The sequence below is a fragment of the Salvia hispanica genome, chromosome 6, assembly GCF_023119035.1.
Source record: "Salvia hispanica cultivar TCC Black 2014 chromosome 6, UniMelb_Shisp_WGS_1.0, whole genome shotgun sequence".
NCBI classification, from domain to species: Eukaryota; Viridiplantae; Streptophyta; class Magnoliopsida; order Lamiales; family Lamiaceae; genus Salvia; species Salvia hispanica.
The window spans coordinates 47,095,447-47,114,192 of NC_062970.1; the positions used below are offsets into that span (position 1 = coordinate 47,095,447).

The 18,746-nt window shown below is 38.0% G+C and overlaps 4 protein-coding genes and 1 pseudogene across 7 annotated transcripts; 2 read left to right on the top strand and 3 right to left on the bottom strand.

The window, feature by feature from the left end:
- Positions 1–982: 982 nt before the first annotated feature.
- On the bottom strand, positions 983–3,788 carry LOC125193470. 2 transcript variants are annotated; one of them, XM_048091261.1, is made up of 4 exons: positions 3,639–3,788; positions 3,444–3,513; positions 1,771–1,963; positions 983–1,306 (listed from the first exon to the last, which is right to left on the bottom strand). In XM_048091261.1, the coding sequence occupies exons 2-4, from the start codon at positions 3,498–3,500 to the stop codon at positions 1,176–1,178; spliced, it is 381 nt and encodes a 126-aa protein (XP_047947218.1). In that variant the 5' UTR covers positions 3,501–3,513; positions 3,639–3,788; the 3' UTR covers positions 983–1,175. The 2 variants fall into 2 exon arrangements, with proteins under 2 accessions (XP_047947218.1, XP_047947217.1); XM_048091260.1 differs by lacking the exons at positions 3,444–3,513; positions 3,639–3,788 and adding an exon at positions 2,560–2,707.
- Positions 3,789–4,114: 326 nt separating this feature from the next.
- On the bottom strand, positions 4,115–8,151 carry LOC125193469 (vacuolar protein-sorting-associated protein 11 homolog). Its single transcript, XM_048091259.1, has 5 exons — positions 7,792–8,151; positions 7,396–7,569; positions 6,947–7,273; positions 5,101–6,867; positions 4,115–5,023 (listed from the first exon to the last, which is right to left on the bottom strand). Exons 1-5 carry the CDS (start codon positions 8,002–8,004, stop codon positions 4,676–4,678), a joined length of 2,829 nt encoding a protein of 942 aa, XP_047947216.1. The 5' UTR covers positions 8,005–8,151; the 3' UTR covers positions 4,115–4,675.
- A 2,500-nt stretch (positions 8,152–10,651) lies between these two features.
- Positions 10,652–12,096, top strand: LOC125195587 (zinc finger CCCH domain-containing protein 18-like). Its single transcript, XM_048093721.1, has 5 exons — positions 10,652–11,331; positions 11,420–11,566; positions 11,646–11,801; positions 11,878–11,950; positions 12,022–12,096. The coding sequence occupies exons 1-5, from the start codon at positions 10,652–10,654 to the stop codon at positions 12,094–12,096; spliced, it is 1,131 nt and encodes a 376-aa protein (XP_047949678.1).
- Positions 12,097–12,934: 838 nt separating this feature from the next.
- On the top strand, positions 12,935–14,352 carry LOC125195588 (annotated as a pseudogene).
- A 1-nt stretch (position 14,353) lies between these two features.
- LOC125196129 (WRKY transcription factor 1-like) lies at positions 14,354–18,072 on the bottom strand. 3 transcript variants are annotated; one of them, XM_048094510.1, is made up of 7 exons: positions 17,989–18,072; positions 17,028–17,113; positions 15,715–16,950; positions 15,470–15,632; positions 15,229–15,387; positions 14,852–15,033; positions 14,354–14,787 (listed from the first exon to the last, which is right to left on the bottom strand). In XM_048094510.1, the coding sequence occupies exons 2-7, from the start codon at positions 17,065–17,067 to the stop codon at positions 14,642–14,644; spliced, it is 1,926 nt and encodes a 641-aa protein (XP_047950467.1). In that variant the 5' UTR covers positions 17,068–17,113; positions 17,989–18,072; the 3' UTR covers positions 14,354–14,641. The 3 variants fall into 3 exon arrangements, with proteins under 3 accessions (XP_047950467.1, XP_047950466.1, XP_047950465.1); XM_048094509.1 differs by having other exon boundaries at positions 14,354–14,655; positions 14,729–15,033; positions 15,715–16,962; XM_048094508.1 differs by having other exon boundaries at positions 14,354–15,033; positions 15,715–16,962.
- Positions 18,073–18,746: the final 674 nt, after the last annotated feature.

Below are 18,746 nucleotides of genomic sequence, written 5' to 3' on the forward strand. Positions count from 1 at the left end.
GGCACGAGTTTTAAGAAAGGTAAAGAAAAGTTGGTTGAAAAAGTTAGTGGAATGTGAGACCCACTATTTTATACTCTCTCCGTCCCGCTTAAGATGTTTTCCTTTTTAGTTTGTCACAACTAAGATGACACATTTCCTTTTTTGATAACTTTCTCTCTCCAATTAATATACTCACCCACTTTTTCTCACTCCTATTAAAATATTCATCTATCTTCATCTCTCTATTTTAATACCTACACTCACCTTCTCTCTCTCCAATTAAACACTTTAACTAATACTCCAACTCCTAAAATCCCGTGCCGGCTAAGCAATGTGTCATCTTAGCCGCGACGGAGGGAGTATTAGTTTTATAGTAATAAAATATGAGTGAAGTGAGTTAGTGAAATGTGGGACCTACTTAACATTTATGGTAAAAATGAAGTGTGACTCTTAACTGGGGAGGGACCGAAATGGAAAAGTGTGACTCTTAATCGGGGACGGGGGAGTAATTATTGGGACGGGGGGAGTAATTATTTGCATATTTTCTTTTCTATTGGCATCAGATTCATTTTGCCACCTGGCACTAAAAAATCTATCTATCCTACTAATAGAAAGTGTTGCAGTAGTGCAGCAGTTTATTTCTAAGAAATGAGGCACTGGTCCATGAGAAAAGATGAATGAGATAGATCACAAGCTTGATTGCTTTTCTTCATTCAAAATTTGTTTCAGTATTATTCCATTGTCAGTTTAATTAACAATAGTAACTTAATATGACAAACCAAAAACAAAAATTCAAGGGCGCTCTTCTATGGTTTGTTAAGTCTTAATTTTGTCTAACACGAGTTTGCAATATTCACTGTTCAATAAAAAGAGTCTCTAACTTAAAGAAATGTGAAATTTAGTGAAATATTAGTGTTGTTATTTTACACATACTACCTGTTAAGTCCAAAGTTATGACAATAATCGTTCTTTGCTTTCGTCCTCAACATCCCAAACAGAGGAAGAAACAAACCATGTTGGTCTATATAATATATAGTGCATATATATATATATGTCGTATCTTCGACGAATCCCAAACAAAAAAGAAGAAAACTTTGACAAAGCAAGAGGCTTCTCCATAGAAGAACCAGCTCCCAACAATGCCCAAAATTTGTAGACAATAATGGTACAAGCATAAACACATGACCCAATCTACATCAAGGTTCCAGCTTCAACGACACCACCCGAGACTGCCTGTTGCGTTTCGCAGCCTTCACAAACACCACCGACAGACAGGCCAGTGCCCACCACGGCCGCCGTACCTTTTGCTCCCCTTTCAAGCAGGCCACTGGGTGCAGGCAGGATAAAAGTCGGTCAAAATTTGCAATTTCACACCAATTAAAATCCAAGACGACATAATGAGGAATGAGATAGATAATAACATAACCAAAACAACCAAATCTAAAGTGGATTTCACATGAAAAATGTTGAATCCTTACTAGCACGCCCTATATATATTGATTATCATCCATCACATTTTAGCAAGCATTAGTACATTGAATGATCATGATAATACCTACAAAATGTGATATAAACTCTCACATGTCACTCTAACGTCGTTTCTAGATTCCCATCTAATTGGTATGTTAAGAAATGGGGAAACAGCCTTCATATTTCATTCCTACGTCCATAGATTGATATCTAATCTATAACATACAACCAAACAAGAGACCATTGATTTGACAAGTAAGCAGCACATTGCAGTTTATCATGTGTTTAACTGAGTTTTAAAGAAGAGGGAGGGAGGTGGACCTTTTATTCGCCTAAGCTCCTTGCACAATGTTATAAAATCCCCCCATTTCATGTGGCACTTCCGTATGAACCGGAGGATCTGTTCAGTTGTAAACATTGACATCCCTTCCAAATACTCTCCGTTGACCCCATTTTCTTTGAATATTTCGCGATAGTTACCAAGATTTATTTCTTCCAACCACAGGCCAACATCCTACAAAGCATAGTCATAAAAATTGAAAATCCAACAGAAAATTGCTTTATTCAACAATACTTCAATTCCCTACATTTTTTTCCTCATTTGGCTTCACCAAAAGATACATGCTTTAATTAGTAATGGCAGTTTTATGACTTTTGTAGTTCGAAAAGTGTAACTGTTAAATGCTTTAACGTGGTATTAATGAATGGATTTGATATAGGAAAGAGGAAAGGTTTCAGATGAATCAATATAGAGCGGATTTTTAATCCACCAATATCACAAAATAGGTATTTAGAGTAATGGATATGAAATGCAATTTAGAAATGTACTCATCCAAATATTTATTAAAATGGTTTCCATCTTCCAGTCCTTCAATCCAAAGGATAACTACAAGAAAGAAAACCTTATTGTCTTTACTCCAAGCTGTGTGAAAACAAACATATTTTAGTTTTTGAGGCCTAAAGTTGATGCAAAAACCTAGGTTAGGAATCAAAAAGGGCCTCAACACATCTATTTATATGCCGATGCAACAAGATAATGACAAAGCACGCATAACATGATACAATTATGGTAGATAGAAAAATCCAAACAGAAAGCACGGTGTCACTGACTGTGTGTAGCTCCACGCCACTTCCATGACAACTGAAATGACTAACATGCATCTGGGGCCACATTGCCAGGCGTAATGCACATACACGTGAAGTCCTAATTGCATGTCGTAAAAGCATGCATAAATTTAGCTATGCTGGGCTACACATATCAGATCAGTAACCAGTGACCAGCAAAACCTATATACACGGCAAGTATCCCTGAATAGTGCATTCTGGGAGAGTAGAAGTGATCAGCTCCTTGCTTCATCAACCTCATTCGAGAATCCACAAGCACTACTCTTTTGGCACGATTTGAAAAGTTACCAATTTCATTGCTGCAAAAGGAATATGACAAATCCATTTATAATCAGAATTGCATTCCCAATTCCATAGAGGCTCTTTTCGCTGAGTCATATCTCACCCATATGGAATAAGATTGAACCTTCTCTAAGGCTGGTGTCTAAGTCAATATGCGCTTATCCAAGATCCCACATTTCACGCAGACACGGCCTTCACACCCGAGTAACATACTGATATCCAACACCCCCAATTGGACACTCAATTTCCCAAAAGTGCCTTACTGAAACAACTAACAGAGGAAGGCTCATAATAAGCCCAAAATCAAATGGTTATTTGGTGGCTATTCAATCACTCGGCATTCAAACCCAAATTCCCACATTTGGCAGAAACAAGAACCAAAATATTAAAACTACTACCACTCTCACAAACTAAATTACATATTCAGCAAACCTCTGAACAAACTCTGAATTATCACAAAACCTCCCTTACAATAACCAACTCTGAGCAAGAAAGCCCAAGATCCAAAGAAGAAAATCACAAACAAATAGGAAAAAAAAATTGAAACACTCCAAAGAGAAAAACAACAAAACAAATTGAAGAATTACCTCAACAGTCCAAATAAAGAAATCCAGAGGCTCCGGCTTCTCTTTTTCTTTGCTCATGTCGCAAAAGAACCTAAATTTTCAATTAGATCATAGCAGTAAATAACTTTATATGCTTTTAACTTTTTACCAACTTCGCATACTCATATAGCAAGAATACAGTTGATGTCAATAATTGCGAACGGGCAAAATCCAAACCTTTGAATATATGGGGCAATCAAGGGCTCTGATTTCTACATTTGCTGACGAGATTTTACAGTGAATGAGATTATGAGAAAAGGTGAAGAATAGGAGATGGAGAAATGGAGAAGCTTTACTAAACTAAAAAGACACTTAAGTTTAGCTCTTATGTTTCTTCTTGTCAAATCACATTTTCCCAATTTTGAGTAGTATTTTTTCTTTAATTTAAATTGTTGAAAATGAAAAATATGTTTCATACTGGAATTGAATGATTTATTAGTTACCCGATCATACGGATTTTCCTGTTGCCAAGTCGTAGAAGATTTTGAGTTTGTTATTCTAATATAAGTATAATTTCAAGAAGTTGAATTTTCTGCTTGTTATTTGATGTTTTTTGTGAAAATGGTAGTTTTATGAAATTATACTCATTATATTCTGTGAATGCAGAAAGCTAAAAACAAAGAGAAAAGGTGAACAATAATTGAGTAAGAGGATGGTATTGAAAATAAAATTGTTCCCATTATCCCTAAAGAGATAGTGTCATTGTATGGTTGAAGCAATCAAAGGCTCCTTTAGCTATAGGCTGCATCATCAGGCCCAATAACTTTACCTTATTGATTCACTAAAACCAAACTTTTGAACTAATTCAGTTCTAAGAGAGAACTCTAACAACGAACCTTCCTCACAACAAATCCAGAAAAAATGCATCACAAATACAATGTTCCAATAAAGTCAATGATAAAAAAGGACTTTGCTCAGCAACCAAAATACAAACATATGGAAGCTTTTGAAGACATCCCAATGCCATCTATCCAATATATACCAAAAAGTTTTGGATCAAATCGAGCACTAAACTCTCTAAGAAGAAAGAATTCTGGGCAAGCCGTGCCGTTGCAAAGTTAAACCCAAATTGATCATCAAGCAAAAATGTGGCTTCTGGTAGATGATGTTCATGGAGTCATGGCACGAGACACAGAGATTACCAGATCATTTGCAGATAGGTGTGAGAGGCTGTCAATAGTTTCCGTGAGAATACTATTGGCTTGGGAAGGAGCTTAAACGGGTCCTTTGTTAGTTTTGCTGATGATTCCCTTACCAAAATACTCAGCAACGACTGAGAAACCATCCTTTGAATTTCTAACCTGCTGGAAGAAGTAATCTTGGCTTTTGGAATTCTGCTCTAGACTTCTCTTCATCTCTGAAACAGCTCTATACTCGGGAGCACATTCTGGACATTCTTTCTCGTTGTCACCAAGACAGCGTTGGTGGAACGAGTGCATGCACATAAAATGGACCGTGGGGAGGTCGAGTGTGAATGTGCAAGCACTGCACTTGCTAAGCTGGAAGATCCTTGCATCCGTTCTGAGATCCTGGATTTCTTTTCTCATTGATGATGTTTCCTCCTGTATATAAACAAATCAGCATGAATATTTCCTTTCCTGCGTCCAAGTTAAGACATCTTAAATCACGTAAAATCTACCTGATATTTTTCAATAGCTATACGATCCTCCTCAATCATCTTTGACTCCAGCTCAAGCTTTCGAGCAATATAATCCTTGATCACAGAAAGTGTAAGGCATGGATTTCTGGATAAGGTTTGAAGAACAAAAATCGGAGGCAGAATATCATCCCTTTCAACATAAGTCAAAACTTCTTTAACTTCTCTGGAACAATCCTCTCCAAGTTCACCGAAGTATTTCAACAGGCCGGCCCAGAGAGCGGTATCACCGCCCTTTCCTGAGTCTCCCAGCCTCTTGCAGCATGCAATCAAACCTTCATGATCATGTGCCTGCATATAGCAGGCAATAACTTCCTTATATAATTTCAACTTCTCATACAGATACAAGAGCCCTTCATTAACAGAGTTCATCTCGCACAGAATTATTGCTAGATCAACATCATATTGTGGCTGCTCCTGCTTGGATGGCCATGCATTTTTAAGCAAGACCAGCCCCTTTTGACGTCTCTCCTGGCGATCCCTCTCTAGGGATGCATCATCAGGTCGTATCTTTCCATTTGATTCTGTTCCTGACATCACAACAGCACTGGATTCCCTATCTGCTGTAAGTTCGCCATTTTCTCTGCTACCAGTTTGAGCAAGAGATGGAAAGTCCAAATCATGAGACAAGTATAACTCCAACAAGGTGTTATGTATCTCAACTTGAGCAGGAGAATCCTTTACTATATTTGTGTACTTTTCCAAGAATTCCATAAGTGATTGTGGATGAATCACAAAAATATTGATAAAATCAACAGGAGATGGTAACATGGATAGAAAGGATGAGGAACCCCCACTTGCAGATTCTCCTTCTTCAGTACAAAGCCTCATCAATATTTGAACTGTCTGCTTTGGCTTATGCTCTATGAGAATCTTTCCATACTCTTTAACAGTCAACCCTGCTTGGTTTGGCTCAAGGCTATTTATATATTGCAATGCTTCATCATATCTGTCCAAGTCCTCAAGCAAAATCTTCAAGTACCACTCATGTCTCCCAGCCTTCTTGGCAACGTACATTGCATGTTCATGGTAATTGGCAGCTCGACATACCTTGATGGCAGTTTCCACATCAAATTTATGTTCCCCAACTCCATCTTCACTTTTTATGAATATATCCAACTTCTCAACATCTTTCAGTTTGGTATAACAGTTAAGCAAGAGAGTGGTGTGATCTTTGGATGCAAGACCCTTCTCATGCAACTTTTCCAAGTAATTAGTTAGGTTGTGTATTCTCTGCGCATCCAAAAACTTCTGTATGACGTACGAAGGTTCTAGATGCCCAATGGTATGGATATACTGAGCCATAGATTCGTCATAATTCTGTTTGCTATATAAATGATCGCCATACTTCCTTAGCACTTCAGCAGTAGCCACAGCATCAGCTTGCTGGCTCTGGACAAGATTAATAGCCACTGGGTAAAGGTTTTTCTTGAAAAGCATATCCAACTTGCTTTCCATGTCCTTCTCCACAACAAGAAGAGCAGATTTGTCTGCCATTATAAGTAATATATTACCCCATTCACACAACATGTGAGAAACTTCTTGAACTGCTATACTATGGGCTATCAAACGGTTTTTCAGGTCATAAATGTTGAAAGTATATTTGCCAGTCCTTTGATCAGAAATAACACATAAGAGATAACCACGAAACCACCCCACAAGCTTCTTCTCTCCCTCAAAAGCCCAGCATGGGCCTCGGCCATCAATTTCATAGAAATAGACAGCTTCAGGCCGGCCAATGATCAGTTCCTAATCCAAAAGTAATTACAAGAGAAAAGTTACAGCTAAAGTGCGGTACAATACATAATATGCAAGATGAGTAACCTACCGAGCGATCAGTCATTGCCACACTACCAGCTTCAGAACCAATGTAATCAAGCGTTTGAGCAGTAGGTGTTTGAGCCTCCACTTTAAACAAGCTCACTGTGCTCGGAGTGACAGCAAAGAGTTGAAAGGCTTGTCCGTCCACACGGAACCCAATACCTGTAATAGGAGAATGTATTTTTCCAGGTTGACCATTCTGAACCTCAAGCTTGAAGCGCTTGATCCGTTCGCGTGCAATGTCGCCTTGAATGCAATAAATACAGCCGTTGTCCAATCCAAGGGCAATAAATATTATTGGAGGAGCTTCCTCAAAAACTAGAAAAGACGTGATCTGTAAGACAAACATTAGGAGAACTCTCCATAAGCAGTCATATACCAATTGAAACAAACAAGTTGCATCAGACCTTCACAAATATGCATACACATATCAATGAAGCTGGATATATAATGTACCTTGGCCTCAGAAAATTGGTTGGTAAATATTCGCAAAATCTGAATGCACTCCGGAGCTGAAGTACTTGACCCTTCTTCTTGTCTTTTATCGAGGTCAAAAACCTTCAAGCAAACAGTTGCTTTCTGTGGCGGCAATTGTTCATCTTCTCCAACGGTCACTACAAAGTTTCGTTGCTGATTCAGCAGTAAATCCATCAATTAGACTACTGAAAGACGCATACGAACAACCATAGAAACACAAAAAAAAAAATGTCGATTCTAGCTGCAGTCAGCATTCAATAACATAAAAACTAACTAGAGCATTCACCACACAAAAATCAAAGCTTGAGATTGCCTAAGGTTTCGAAATTAGGCAAAATACTAAAAATCAGAGAAAGAAGCGACAATAGGTGATACCTTGAGCTGCTGGATGAAGAGAACGGAGGCGGAGTGAGCTGGGAACGAGTAATTGAGCTGGAGGCCGCGATCAAGGAGCGAAACGGTGCCGTCGCGGCAGCCTAAAACGATCCTGCCTCTGCCGCTGGAGCAACATCCGATTTCAGCCTCAATCTCCTCTGGAATTTTGGTCTTCTTCTCCTCGAAGAAGTCGAATTTCCGCCACTGGTACATTATTCCCAACCAAAAATTCTATAGTAATTCACCAATCACACATACTGCGTCGATCTTCTCGTCCCTAAATTCTACTACTTCCGATCCAAGGTTGATTTGAAAGCCCTTGAAATCCAAATCTAGACTAGTAGTAAGAAATATGGTTCCTCACTTGGTGCACAATTGAATAAATAAATAGAAATAAATAAAAAAGTATTTAAAGTATTATTAATGGATAACTAGTGAGGCGGTAAAAAAAAGCATATAGTATTAAGTATATTTTAAAAGAAGAATGAAATGTACTCCCTCCTTCCATGAAAATTTGTCCCAGTTTTCTATTTTCGTCCGTCCCTCAAAATTTGTCTCATTTCACTTTTACTATTTTTGGTAGTGGATCCCATATTCCACTAACTCATTCCTACTCACATTTTATTATAAAACTAATATTTTAAAAGTAGGACCCACAATCCACTAACCTTTTCAACTCACTTTCCATTACATTTCTTAAAACTCGTGCCCGGTCAAACCGGGATGAATTTTCGTGGACGGAGGGAGTAATAAATAAGGATTAATCAAAGATAATAGTATTCTTAAAAAACCCAATAATTTATAAATTAAATGGTCAGTGTATAATTGATAATTGTTATTTTTAAAAAAAATGAAATTACATATTGCAATTTATATACTATTAGATCTATAAACTCATATACTCTTAAATTAGTTATAATGAGTTAACAACTGGTCACACATGACGTGATTAAAGCACACAATAAATTATAAATTAGATGGAAGAGATGCAATGAGTTTTTTGGATTTGGGCTTGTTAGGCTTAGACATCTCCGGTGGTACAGCGCACATTAAAATCTAAAATGGAATAGATAATAATTAGATTCAATGGTACTCCATAACGAATTCTATTTTTAGTTTTTGAGTAAAATTATCTATTTTTAGGTTTACATTTAAAAATAAATAAATTTTACTCCCTCCGATTCTTCATAGTTGAGGCAAAACTTTTCGGCACGGAGTTTTAGAAATGAATGTTGGGTATGTTAAATAAATAGATAAAAAGTAAGAGAGAGGAAAAGGTAGAGAGAATAAAGTATAAAGTGAATAAAGTAGAGAAAGTAAAGTAAGAGAGATGAAAAAGTTACCATATAAGAAAACGACTCAACTATGAAGAAACTTCCTGAAATGTTAAAATGACTCAACTATGAACGGAGGGAGTATCATTTTGGTTTGTCTACCATTTACTTTATTCTACTTTTAGTATATAGACTTCACATTCCACTAACTTTTTATACTGACAATCCATTACATTATAAAATTAAATTATAAATGAATCTCACATTACACTAACTTACTTCTTTTACTTTTCTTCAGAGTAAATAACTTCTTAAAATCCGTGTCGAGTCAAAATGATTTTTTAAATAGTAGACTAAGAGAGTATACGATAAAATCACATAAGTCACATTTAATCTATATCTAATAATACCTTCTCACATTTTACTCAGTAGAAAATCTTTTGTTATCTTAAAAATATGTATATCACGTAGAGTTATACTGCAAATGAATAACTATTCCAATTCCAACAAACAAACACTATTTATAGAAAAACATGTACTTGGTTGTAGCTTTACAAGTCATAGTACAAGAAAATAAAGTTAATCATCATTTTAGGATTCTTGACATAATAAGATTTTAATCATTCTGTCGAACTCTAATATTTGCTATTTCGCCAACATCTTTTAAATTCAATGTAGTAAGTACTCCATATTAATTCTACTATAATTTAAATTTTCTTTTCAACTCCAACAGCATTGATAGCATAATTATTGTTGAAAATAATTGAAATAATTAAAAGAATAGAGAGAAAAAGATGTATGGTTGAGTCGGTGCTTTATTCATGCATATAGAAACTGAAAGTTGAAACCTTTTTTCTGTGTCGTTTTGCTCTCATTTTCATGAGATATGTCGTCGTTTTTGTCGACTGAGCTAACATTTATATCACCATACATTAACTCAAAACTCCAACCACATTTTCACAGCTATTCTTGCAACTGCAGCAGGTTTTCAGAGGAAAATTTTTGGTGGGTATTTTCAAATTATTGAAAACTATATTTTTGCAGAGTTTCTCTAAAACAATGATTTTCATCTTGTTTTGCTGCTTGTGCATGTGCAAGTTTGATTATGGGCATTATTGAGTAATGTTGTGGAGAAAGAATTGATTTTTGGACAAGAATTCTGTGGAAAATGGTCCATGCAGATGAAATATTAATACTACTATGCTTTAGTAAAATTTTCTCATGTAGTAATTATTGGTTCATTTTCAAGCTTGTGCTCAATTACACAAATATTAATTTCTTGATATATCTGATCTTAAATATTCTTGGATATAATCATGTGAAGCTATATTACTGTTTGTTAACACTAAGCATAAGTTTTTTCAAGCTGCATTCTTGACTCATGGCAAATAATGCAACTTTTTAATATTTGATTTTCAGTTGTGTTTCTGATGAAATATCTCAACTTTATGCAAACTGCATTCTTGATTTGATTCTTGCTACAATTATCCCAACTTTTTCATCCAATTTTTAATTTTTTCTTTGAGATGAAAGATGTCATCCTTATGCAGCTGCATTGTTGATTCTTAGTAGATCCAACCTTCTCAATGGACTTGTTCGATTCTACAAAGGCTGTTTATCAGAAAATCGAGAAGATAGAGCCCCAAAACGTCTCAAAAATCATCGGCCATCTCCTACTAAAAGACCAACCCGAGCTTGAAATGATACGCCTTGCCTTCTGTCCAGACCAAGCCCTCCAAATCTTGGTCGAAAAAGTCAAGCTAGAGCTTGATTTATCCCCAAAGCCAACCATCTCAAACCTCCCTACAACAATGTTCACACTTTTTACACCTCCTTTACCTCAAAATGGCCTTGGGATTCCTCAGTTTGGGCCGTCTAACTTTGACACCCCATATTATTATCAAATGCTCGATTTTAGGCCTCTAGACGTGCCTGATATGCAGGTCTGCAATAGCTTTAGGCAGGGTTATTGTAAGTATGGTGGTAGCTGCAGATTCTTGCATGTTTTTCAAATGCAAAATGGTGATTGTATGGTGCTTAACCCTCCACCATCGGATGAGGTGATGTCGAGTGCTTCCCTTAAGCAGCTCGAGATTGAACTGGTCGAGCTTTTGAGATGCACACGGGGCATCCCCGTCTCAGTCTCTTCCTTGCCTATCCTATACTTTGACAGGTACAGGAAGGTGCTTCGGGTTGAGGGCTATCAAATGGAGATTCACAGACTTCTTGCTCGAATGACTACAACCTCCATTCGTTTAACTAACAAGTAACCTCACAAACTTGCCCTTTAATTTTCAGCTGCAGATGATTTGCTTAGGCATTACTGATTTTTGGGTTTTTCTTGCTGGAAAAAGGCCACACAGGAGGCAGTCGATAATCTTAGAAGAAGACATGCACAGATACGTGAGATTTAGAGCTGAAAACGGGCACCAACTGCAAGTTTACCTAACTTTCCCACCAGAGAGCACTTTTAGTGAGCAAGATGTGCTTAACTATTTCAAGTAAATGAAAAATTTGTTTATGATTTACACCATTTCTAGACTTATGCTAAATTTTTTTGTTTAAAAAAAATGTTGGTAGCAATTTTGGACCTGTTCAAAAAGTTAGGATTCCTAGTCAAGTGCAGAGGATGTTCGGATTTGTGGCCTTCGTTTATCCTGAAACGGCCGCTCTAGTTCTCACGAAAACCAACCCTCACTACATCTGTGGATCACAAGTGCTGGTGAAGCCTTTTAGGTACAATTGGTTTCTTGATCAAAATGCAATCTTTCTGTCTATTTTAGTGAATCTCTAATCATTATGCTCTTTGCAGAGAAAATGAGGATAAAGTCCATGATATCAAGACTTTCTTGACGCAGAATAATCCAAGCAAGATTTTGCAACTTGTTTTGCTTTTCTTCTTGCTTTCAAGGACTACTAACTTGAAATTTACCTTATTCTGATTTGCCCTTTTCAGGACTCGGAGATCTATTGGGAAAACGTCAGACTGAAGATCACGGTCGAGCTTGATGCTAGGAGTGATATTTTATAAGCTGAGCGCATGGAGACTTGCAAGACCAACACTCCATAATGTGTCTTTGATAATTATAGGAATGTTTATCAATTCCCCTTTTAGTCATATTTCGTAGACATCAAACAACTTAATACAATGTTATTACGAGGCTTTGTTGCAAACTACATATAATGTTTGTGGATAATTAGTATCACTCGCTTAAGTGTTGAAAAATATCTTCAAAATCTTCCACATCATGATGCATATATCTTAGTCTATTCTTAGCTGGATTTAAGCTAGTTTTGTGCCTGCATTTCATACTAGAAATTGTTACTATTACATTAGATGTTCTCATCATGTAGGGAAAAAATGTGAGCTGTTCATTATTTCTTCAACTCGGAGTTGTTTGAGTTCATGTACTACGTCATCCGTCTTAATTAAGATGACACACTTTTTTTTTTTTAGTTTGTCCCAACCAAGATGACACAATTTTATTTTTCTCTCTAATTAATACACTCAACCACTTTTTTCTTTCTACTATTAAATATTCAACTATCTTTCTTTCTCCATTTAATACTTAAACCAACTCTTTCTCTCCAATTAATCATATTAACTAACAACTCCTAAAATCATGTGTCGACTAAGAAATGTGTCATCTTAGCCGGGACGGGTGGAGTAGTATTCTTGGATTTGATGACGTATAATATGTATTGAAGCAGGTAGTTTTGGTTGATGAGATCTTGTAGATTTGCTTTGATTGAAGTTCTTTTTTTCTAGCTATGCTAATTAATTACATGTTCATTTTCTTGATTTGTGCAGTTTTTGTGGGAGTTTGACTGAAAGAGAAGGGTGTTTCTTTATTAAAAATCATTTTGTAATGTCGTATACATGGTACTTTCAGCCTCTGAGAAAGCTAGAGGGCTACTCCCTTCAACAATGTCAGCCATTATACAACCCACAGCTATGGAGTTGCAACAACATTAGTAATGCCAATGGCTGCTCGGTTCTTATCTCTCAAGACCAGTTTTGCACACTGGAATCATCCACTCTGACCGCGAATCACTCAGCTTCAACGGTCACTCTCTCTCCTAATAAGAGCTCGTTGTCTCAGACAGCGGGGAGGAGGATGTGAACAAGTTGAAGCACAAGCTCAAGGAGCTGGAGACCGTGATGTTAGGGCCGGATGTAGATTTCCTTGAGACCTATGACGATTCTGTGGCGACTAGGTCGGAGATAGGCAGCTGATGGAGGTGATGGCGTGGTGGCTCATGTCCGAGCTGCGCCAGCTCGGACAGCGCCTGGGGCCATACATGCTGGAGGGGCTGGTGGCACTGCTGAGCACCTCCGGCAGCTCCATCAACAACTCTTTGAAACTGGGAGAGTCTGCTAGCTTTGATCTGCTGTCTTATATGCATATGTTGTATGAGGTGTGTCCTTATTTCAAGTTTGGTTACATGTCAGCACATGTTGCCATTGCAGAAGCAATGAAGGATGAGAATACGGTTCACATTATTGATTTCCGGATAGGTCAGGGGAGCCAGTGGATACCTTTGATTCAGGCCTTTGTGGCCCAGCCCGGTGGGCCCCCGCATATCCGGATAACGGGGGTGGATGACATTACCTCGGCCTATGCTCGCGGAGGAGGGTTGAAGATAGTGGGGCGGAGGCTAGCTAAGCTTGCACACTCCTTTAAAAATCCCTTCACATTCCACGCTGTGGCCGTACCGGCATGTGAGATCCGGGCTGAGAACCTTGGGATTCGGGCCAGTGAGGCATTGGCGTGAATTTCGCCTTCATATTGCACCGGATGGCCGACGAGAGCGTGAGCACGGAGAACCACAGAGACAGGCTGCTGAGGATGGTGAAAGGGCTTAACCCTAGGGTGGTGACGCTAGTTGAGCGTGAGCTCAACACCAACACTGCTGCTTTCTACCGTCATTTCGTCGAGGCATTGGATTACTACACGGCGATATTTGAGTCCATTGACGTTACGCTCACGAGGGAGCACAAGGAGAAGATAAATGTGGAGCAGCATTGCTTGGCAAGAGATGTTGTAAACATCATAGCCTGCGAGGGGGCTGAGAGAGTCGAGAGGCTTGGACCACATTGGAAGTGTAGATCACGCCTCACCATGGCCGCTTTCAGCCCGTACCCGTTGAGCTCTTATGTTAAATCCCACCATCAAGAGTCTGCTTCAGAACTACTGCGATAGATTTAGCCTTGCAGAGAGAGATGGAGCTCTGTTTCTTGGCTGGTTGAACAGAGACTTAGTTGCTGCTGGTGCTTGGATTTGACATGAGGAGCTAAGCTTTACCTTTTTTACTTGAAGCATAATAACTGTAATACATTACTATTACAAGAAATCTGGTTCTTTTTAGACGATCAATGCTCTGACTCTGCAAGCTTTCAGAATAACAGCAGCAGCATGCCATCTATGGCAAAGAATATGTACAATGGGTGATCTAAACTACAATTTGTAACTTACATTAGCAATTTTATACAACTAATACATATTCTTCCACAGCCTGGGGCCAACCAATGAACAAGTTAAGCTACTGGACTGTTACAATGATAGCTCTTCGAATTAGAAAAGTCTGTCTACAATGATAAAGCAAAATAAGTTGCTGAATTTAATCACGTTGATAGCAATTTTGACTGAAGTAACAAGCACCTTTAGAGTCGAGGAGAGGATGCCAAAGCCTGCAGTCACGATTGCTTCCTCAGTTTGCACTGACACGAACAACCATTTCGAGCGAAACAGGGTTCTTGTCTTCGGGTTTGGAACTAGACTCACTATTTGGGCTCATCATACTAGCATCACCACCTCTGGCTAGGCCTTGGCTAACAGTCCTGGAAGTGGGAATGTCATGGACGTGTTTTCCTTCATACGTTGTAATGACTAACTTTTCATCATGTGAAGCTCTTTCGACGTGTTTCTTTACTGGGCAACCAGAGTTTGAACACCTGTAGTAACTCCTGCACAGCATAAGGAGCTGAGATTAGGTGGAAAGCTGCCTAACAGCTTGGTTTTCCTTTGGTGTTTAAGATATTGGAGAGGAGCTGTCAGCCGAAGGAAAATAGTATTTGATGCAAAGGTCAGCCTGATTTACGTAAACGTTGGCTAAGGTCATTACAGAGTTTGATGCCGCATATAACTGAAAGTTTAGTTACCTTGGGTTTGGATTGCCTTTTACAAACTTCTGCCCATATTTACGCCACCGATATCCATCATTAACCAAATCAACCTCACTCAAAGTTTGAACAACATGTTTTGAATCAGAACTAGATCTAATCACCACATCATCATCTGCAGAACTTGTGCCTCTTTTCCTGTTACAGAGGCAGGCCAATAAGCATAGCAGTGATTATTGCTAATCAATAAAGGATATAAGAAGCTTCCTGATGAACATACAGCCGTTTGGGATCAGGGCAATCATCTAGATCCTTAGTATCCTTATGTGAACAGGAAACTGCTCCTGACAAACCATCAGCACTTCTAACAACAGCTGATTGAGGTGAGGGTTCTGGCATATGTTGATCTGAACTGACATGCTTGATGATCGACTCAACATTGGCTGACAGGTGACCACAAAATCAATAACTACACATTATACAAAATACAAAAATTTAAAATCTTTTAATTATATACAAACTTACCTTTTGATGTAAACGTAATGGGCATCTCAGGCGTTTTTACTTGAAGAGTAGTAGTCAGCTGGAGACTCTGCTGTGGTTTCTGATGATGATGGTTCCCAAGATAATTGATGTCTAATGTACACCCATCATGTGATTTCTCTACTTGTTTTTTAGCCTGGCAATTGAGGTAAGTACATTTGTAATAGCTTCGAACAAATTTGTTTCCTTTTACAAGCTTCTGTCCATACTTCCTCCAGTTGTAGCCATCATCTAATCCTTTGTCTTGTGCTTTAGAGGGAGTGCTTTCAACATCAGCATGTGATCCCTGAACTACAGAGTCAAGGTTTCTCCTCGGCTGCAATTTCTCCATTTTCTCAAACTTCATAGGATATGCATAGCTCTCTTGACCAGGTTCAGGTACAGGCACTCCCATGCTCAAACTTGACCCTTGAACTGACTCGACTTCTGTATTAGTACCTGTTTTTTCCTTGCTCAGTAATGCATGATTTCTATCATGTATGCTCTGTCTAGGCTGCGAATTGTCAGTTTGATGTTCTTCTTTTGGTACAGCAGAAAGTTTTCCAGAGTGACCCGAACTGCAAGCTAATTGATCATGTGGAGAACTACAACCCCCAGCGTCTGGGTTCCTCCTGGGCTGCAATTTCTCCAAAACTTTTACAGGTTGAGAGGACTGAGTCAGCATCTGCTTGTTGGACTGCGATGCAGGCTCCTCGTTGACACTTTGTATGGAGAGTGAGTTACCAGATACCATCTCCCTCTTTTCAGTAGTTCTTTCTCCATCACATATTGAAGATGTTTTTATTCCAATACGAGGTTTCTGACTCAAGTGCAAATCAGCAGGTTCATCCTTTGGAAATCTAGAGAAAACTCCAATAAATTGAGAGACTGAATCCTTCCCATTTTCACTCTTACCCAGCTGAATCCTCTCTATTTGGGGTTCTGGAATATCACGTGTGACGCCAGAGGTTTGTCTCTGATGGACCTCACGCCGTTTTTGTTTGGTTACTGGGGAGGCCTTATCAGAAAATGATGTATAGCTTATCGTATCGGAACTTTGTGTCTGCGATAACTGACTTGGCACTATACAGGAGTCATTCTCTTGCTTGACATGAGGATGGCTTTTTGTATGCAGCATGTCAATCATTATCTTCTCAGAGGTCACAGGGAATGCAGCCTCTTTACTAGAATTTGATGTTGCCAATGGTAAGTTTGTGCTAGGACTCATCTCCAGCTCACCTGACAAATATACTGGAAGTTTTGATTTATTGATTAGATATTCTAGCTTGCAAACTCCAGTAACCAGTTTCAGATACCTGTTTCTGATTCAATTCCTTTTGAAGAAACTGCACCCATCAAGTCCTTCCCTTATAGCACTTGATAAAGCAGTAAATTAATCCACCTGTGACAGCATTATATTAATCTCCCAAATGTTGCTAAAAGAAGCAGCCATGGACTCAAGAAACATAGGTGGCGTTCGGTTGCCATGACTAATAATCATGAGGCTATCCATCTAGGATTAAGTTGCGGGATTATTTTAGTTGGAGGGGAGATGCTATGACTAATTATCATGAGACTATCCATCTAGGATTAAGTTGTAGAGTTCAATTTCATGAACCAAACATGATACATATTTAATCATGAGATTTAATCTTGGCAACCGAACACCCCCATACTGTATTAGAAATCTGGGAAAGTGAAGATTGATTATGAAATAAGGTTGGAATAATATAAAAAAAACATAGCAGACGAAACTAGCATTAAAAGACAAGGCAAGCCAACATCAAAGAATCTGCATCCAGCATGTGTACAAGGATATAGTCATCGCTTAAAGGTCCCAAAATGCCTAACTATCAGTATCAGCTGGTTTTGATGGAAGACCAAGAAAAATAAAATAATGAAAATAATATACAATATCACATCTTTGATTCCTAAAAACTACTGCAGCTACAATTAAGGGCTAAGATTGACCAAAAACAGTTGAATGGATAAAATCAAAATGAAAGCCCCTAATCAGAATATCGAAATTGAATCCGTGAAATAGTTTCAAATGTCGACTTATACAGAATTTCAAAAATGATTCAGTAAGAAGTTGCAAGCATTGACTTAGAAAATCCCCAAATAGAAATTGATGAAAACACAACAAATCAACAAATTCAAAAAACAAGTAGCAGAAAGTAAAACCCCAAAACAGAAAGGCGAGGGGCGTGAAGATAAGTAAGCGAAATTCGTCAATCTGAAGGGGCAATAAATAGAAGGGGATAAAGTGAGAGATACCTGGGGTAGTGTCATCTACGGCGACGGCGGAAGAGGTACTAAGGTGGTGGAAGTGGAAAAGAAAGCAGAGGAATTGACTTGGACCAACCATAATGTGGTAAATTAGTAATTCGAACGTATATTATGCTCCCTCCCTCCCCGAATACTTGACACGGTTTGACCCGGCACGAGTTTTAAGAAATGTAATGGAAAGTGTGTTAAAGTTGGTCGGATGTGAGTCCTACTTTTAAAGTATTATGACTCGTTTGATAAAAAAGATAGGATATGAGAAGATAAGTAAAGTAAGATAAGAAATACGGGCTTTATGTCAAGATATGCAAATATATAATTTATTTTGGTTGATGTTTGATTGAAAATAAATTATCTATTTTTGTAAAGTATATTATATAATATGGCTTAACTTGACAAATTGGTAGGTTACATAAACATGGTTAAAGGTATAATTTTGGTAAAATTGGTTATGACCCTTGGAGTTAACAAACTATTAGAAATGTCCATATACAATTCTCTATCTTGATATTACTAATTTATCAAACACGCCCTTAGTTTTATAATAAATGTGAATAGGAATGAGTTAGTGGAATATGAGATCCACTACAAAAAATAGAAAATGTGAATTGTGTCAAGTATTCGGGGACGGAGGGAGTATGTATTTCGATTGAGAAAATAGATTATCAATTTAATAAGTACCAACAAATTAATTTTTTATGTCATTATAAATTTACCTTTTAGGTAAACGTAAATTTTGAGGTAGTATA